Genomic DNA, 4,640 nt, shown 5'->3' on the forward strand with positions numbered 1-4,640 from the left:
GAAAATGAAACGACAAATGAATATTTCAACATCGATGTTGGTGACAGTCGTGGTATTATTTTTCATAGCCGAGTTTCCAAAAGGAATAATAACCATTCTGCGAGTAATTTACGAGAACGGCGACGACATTTCTGCAAGACTTCATGGCCAATGTTACACTTCAGTAGTCCAGATGTTTAATACGATTACTGATTTTAATTTATCTATCACGTTTTTCGTATATTACACTTTGAGTCAACACTTCAAAACTACCTACTTTTAAATCCTTGTTTATTACTTGTAATATTTTACCTTATTTGAAACATATTCCATTAGCTTTAGGTAATGGTGAAGAAGTTAATACAGGTCCATCGACTGATGATACGTTTACCCCTTGTAATTTTAATTTACAAAGCGATAGCGAATAATGATGTCATGAGTGAAATTAAGAATTTTTTTGGCATTTTAACTGCCCTAAGTAATTTACGGGATAAGTAGATTTCTAAACTTCAAGAAGTTGGACTGCAAAATTAGGTTAGGTATTTGAGAGGAAAAAAATTGAATTCAAGTAGGTATCCAGATATATCCGCTCATTTTGGAAATTGATGACTCCTTCGAATTCTTCAAAATGATAATCGCTGACTTTCAAAGCTAAATTGATAAAAATCAATAACATTTCAACACCTGCAATTTTTCCCAATTCTTCTCTACTCAATTTTTTTAGAAGCCATCAGAGGAAAAATTTCAACGCACCATTTCATTTCCCAATTTCGAAATTTCGAATCGATTACGGCGGGTGAATCGAAAATCCGAGGAAACGAGTTGAAAATTGTATTTTCAAATTCGATGGAGAAACTTAAATTTTTCTGAAGGTTCCAGATCAGCTCGAAAATGATTGGAATCGATTCGAGGAGTCATGTTTATTGTTTAGGAAGTGGAAGTTTTGAGAAACTTGTTTCCTGAATTGACGATTCAATTGAGACATCCAACACTGAATTTCAAATCGTTTCTTTTCACACAGCTCAATGTTTTCGTTGTGTATTTTCAATTGACTAATTATTGATTCCTGTTTTTATACTTTAACAAGTACCTACCTATCCCCATTTTGTAATGTAAGTATAAAATACGAGTAACCAGATATTTTAGACATTACTCAGTTGAAGAGTGTACAAAATAAAAAAATTTACATTTTTTCGTTAATGCTTTAATGGTAACATAAGATTCATTGCGATCGATCGTAACATGTACCTATTATTCAAGATCACCGATCACCATATTCTTTCAGGTATTCACTCACGATGATGAATTTAGCACCACATCTGCCCGCTTTTAGCGCACTTATACCCCGATTTCCAACATTTCTTTCAAAAGAGCCCAGATCACTTCAGATTACTCAACAAAGTTGTGACCTTTTTTCAGCGAGTAATTTTAAAACTACTCGTACGTAAAATGATACAAAATATGTATCATCTGCATTCCTGAAATATGTACTTGATATAAAAATGTTGCAACGGAAGTTAGTTTATATTCTCATATCCTCAGTAAAATTTAAACATTGGATTAATCTCGTTTTTAAATGAACGATTCGTGATAAAACTAACAATGCGATATTCAAAATCATTCCTTGCTAATAAAAAAATGGATAACAATGATACACCTGAACCAGTAAGTCGCCGCGATTGTTCGTGAAATAACGCTTTTTTGTAAAACACTTTTGCGCGCTTTAACAATGTGCCAAACAAAGAAATCATATTTTAAAAATAACTTTATAATTTCTGTGTTAATCCGCGTTAATGAACATATTTAATCAAATTTTTAAAAGTGATCCTTATTCGAATACCATTACATTTATTTGAAAAACGTTATCCTCATGCGAGGAAACTGATACGCCAATTGGAAGAAAAATGTACACAATTCAAATACAATAATTTTACCAAATATCAATATTGCTTTTGAAAAACCAAAATGCAAAACCGAAAACCATATTGTGGAGTCATAATTCGGCAAATTAGTGATCATTATTACTATATATTTGTAAACATCACCATACCGGTAAGTTTGATAGGGATGATTTTAAATCTACTCAACATATTGGTATTTACGAGAAAGACTATGAATTCACCGCCGAACTTGATACTTGCTCATTTGGCCTTCGTAGATTTTTTACTTTTACTAGCAAGTATCGCACAATTTTGGATAAGCACCATTCTAGCAGAAATAAAGGATTTTGCCCTAAGACAATCATACGCAGTGACAATAGTTCGTTGCTATATCGACATTTCAGTAGCCTTGTTTCAGTTTATATCGATATTCCTGACAGTGCAGTTGGCTGCATGGAGATACATAGCTGTACTACATCCGTTGAAGGAACGTCATTGGTGCAATAAAAAAATTACTCGTAATGTCCTGATTACTGGATACGTTCTGTGCTGTGTTCTGTGTGTCATACCGTATCATTTGTCATTTGATATTGAAGCCAGCAACATGGACGGAAAAACCAAGTACACAGCCACATTCAAGCAACATCCCATTATGCTATCAATAAGAGACATCATCTATGGACTAGTGATGCAATTATTACCATCAGTTGTGTTAGTAGGACTTACTTGCAGGTGAGTAATTACATGTAATCAAAACGGCTACAAAGAAGCAATAATAAAGCTATTTGTATGTACGTAGTACTAGTACGAGTCACGACTCACGAGTTGACTTATTTTTTCTTTTCTGATTTTTTAGAATCGTTGTCGCCTTATTAGCGAGAAAAACTCGTCGCGAAGAATTAACTTCATCTGCAGGAACCCGAAGTAACATGAAAAACGCCGAGATGAGACAACAAACCAATAGATCTACAGCGATATTATTGGCAGTTGCGACCCTATTTTTCATTGCCGAATTTCCAAGAGGGATGCTATGGTTACTGAAAACGATTGATCATTATGGTTGGTACGCATGTTACTATGAACTGGTAGGGATATTTGTAACGATAGTTAATATTAATGCATCCATCACATTTATCGTATACTACACCCTGAGTCAGCAATTCAGAACCACATTTAAATCCTTGTTCAGTCGTAAACCACGTACTAGTATTTCTTATCAAACACACGCGCCTCTTGCTTCGGGTGACACCGAAGAAACAAATTCAGGATGGAAAACTTCCGAAGTTTAGCAGCAATGGTACTTTCTGCTAAAAAGTTGAGGACATTTTCGACAAAGTGTATAAAAAATCAAAGCAGACGATTCGACCCTCGAGAATTTTTTCAGCAAGACGAGTCTCGAGTGGTTCGCGGGGTTAAGAAAAACATGATAATTTGTAACTAGAAGACCTGTTTAACCGCGTAGCGAATATTTTAGATTTGAATAGCGTTTATTTTGAAAATTCACACTGTGTTCGTATGAAGCTCTTAATTTGTGAACAGTGATTTAAAATCAAAACTCCAACAGTATACATCTTTAAGATTTCTAGTGAAGTTTTACGATAGGCCTACTCTTACAAATTTGAAATTTTTTACTCAAATTTAACCAATTTTTTTTGAAAATTTGGAACGTTTTATTTATGCTTTTATTGATAGTGTTTAGGTAGGTAAGTACTTACCTAATTAGGTAATTCCCATGCGGGAATTTTTCATTCATTTCATTATTTTTATAAGTTCTTTACTTTCTACTCTTCAGCAATAGCTAGAATATCTATACAATTTTATTTTCATTAAGGACTAAATTATATGTAGGAGTACTATATCAAATAAAATTTATAATTATTATGCTTTGTATTTGTAAAATGATTAAATGTCTTTAAGAATGTGAAGAGAAGTTTCGTTTTTTTAATTACCTACCTAATAGGTAATTAGGTACCTACCTAATTATTTAATCAGAATAATGATGAGATTCTATTTCTGCTATATAGCAGCTTGAACGACAAATTATATGTAAGGCATGTTTAAAATGAAGAACTTTTCACCAAAAGATACAAAAAGTTGAATCTGCCTCAAATTCATTTCAAAATTACCATTTCTTCGGATCTATTTTCGAACTAAGTTTTTATTGCAAATAGGTAGGTAGGTATGCGAAATGTTTCTAACAAAGCGAAGAACATTTTTCGTCAAGTAAACTGTGTGACAAAAATGGAAACAGTGGCGCTGGACTATATTAAGCATTTGTGAAGTGAAATCTATTTTCATTAAATCAAAAAAAAAATCAACAGTTTTCCAAACATGATGAATTTTGAAACGTGATATTATGCAAGTAGCACTTGAGAACTAAATTTTAATACCTAGGAAATTCGTTTTTTAATTAATAAATTGCTTTGCCGGAGTAATGATGAAATTCCATTTCTTCTGCCTCCATCAGATTTGCAAAGTTTGCAGCTTGAGTGACAAAATTTTGAGATGTGCCATACACGTGAACATATTTTCAATATTTGCATTCGTAATAAACCCTTTAGTATTTGCATATGGGTGAAAGAGAGGACTTGCCATAAACACTCTAATAACCAGAAAAAACCAAACTATATGCGAGGACATTTTGAAAGTCCTTCCTTTTTGCACACCATATTATAAAAAATTATCAGCTTTCCAAACATGATAAATTTTGAAATGTGGAATTCTTCAACATTTTAAAAACCAAGGCATTTTTTGTGCACCATTCTCCGATATCTATTTTTT

General features: G+C 32.8%; 1 protein-coding gene across 1 annotated transcript; it reads left to right on the forward strand.

The window, feature by feature from the left end:
• Positions 1-1,656: 1,656 nt before the first annotated feature.
• On the forward strand, positions 1,657-3,702 carry LOC135837749 (sex peptide receptor-like). Its single transcript, XM_065353131.1, has 2 exons — positions 1,657-2,591; positions 2,716-3,702. The coding sequence occupies exons 1-2, from the start codon at positions 1,945-1,947 to the stop codon at positions 3,146-3,148; spliced, it is 1,080 nt and encodes a 359-aa protein (XP_065209203.1). The 5' UTR covers positions 1,657-1,944; the 3' UTR covers positions 3,149-3,702.
• The last annotated feature ends 938 nt before the right edge of the window (positions 3,703-4,640 follow it).

This window comes from Planococcus citri, chromosome 2 (genome assembly GCF_950023065.1).
Source record: "Planococcus citri chromosome 2, ihPlaCitr1.1, whole genome shotgun sequence".
NCBI classification, from domain to species: Eukaryota; Metazoa; Arthropoda; class Insecta; order Hemiptera; family Pseudococcidae; genus Planococcus; species Planococcus citri.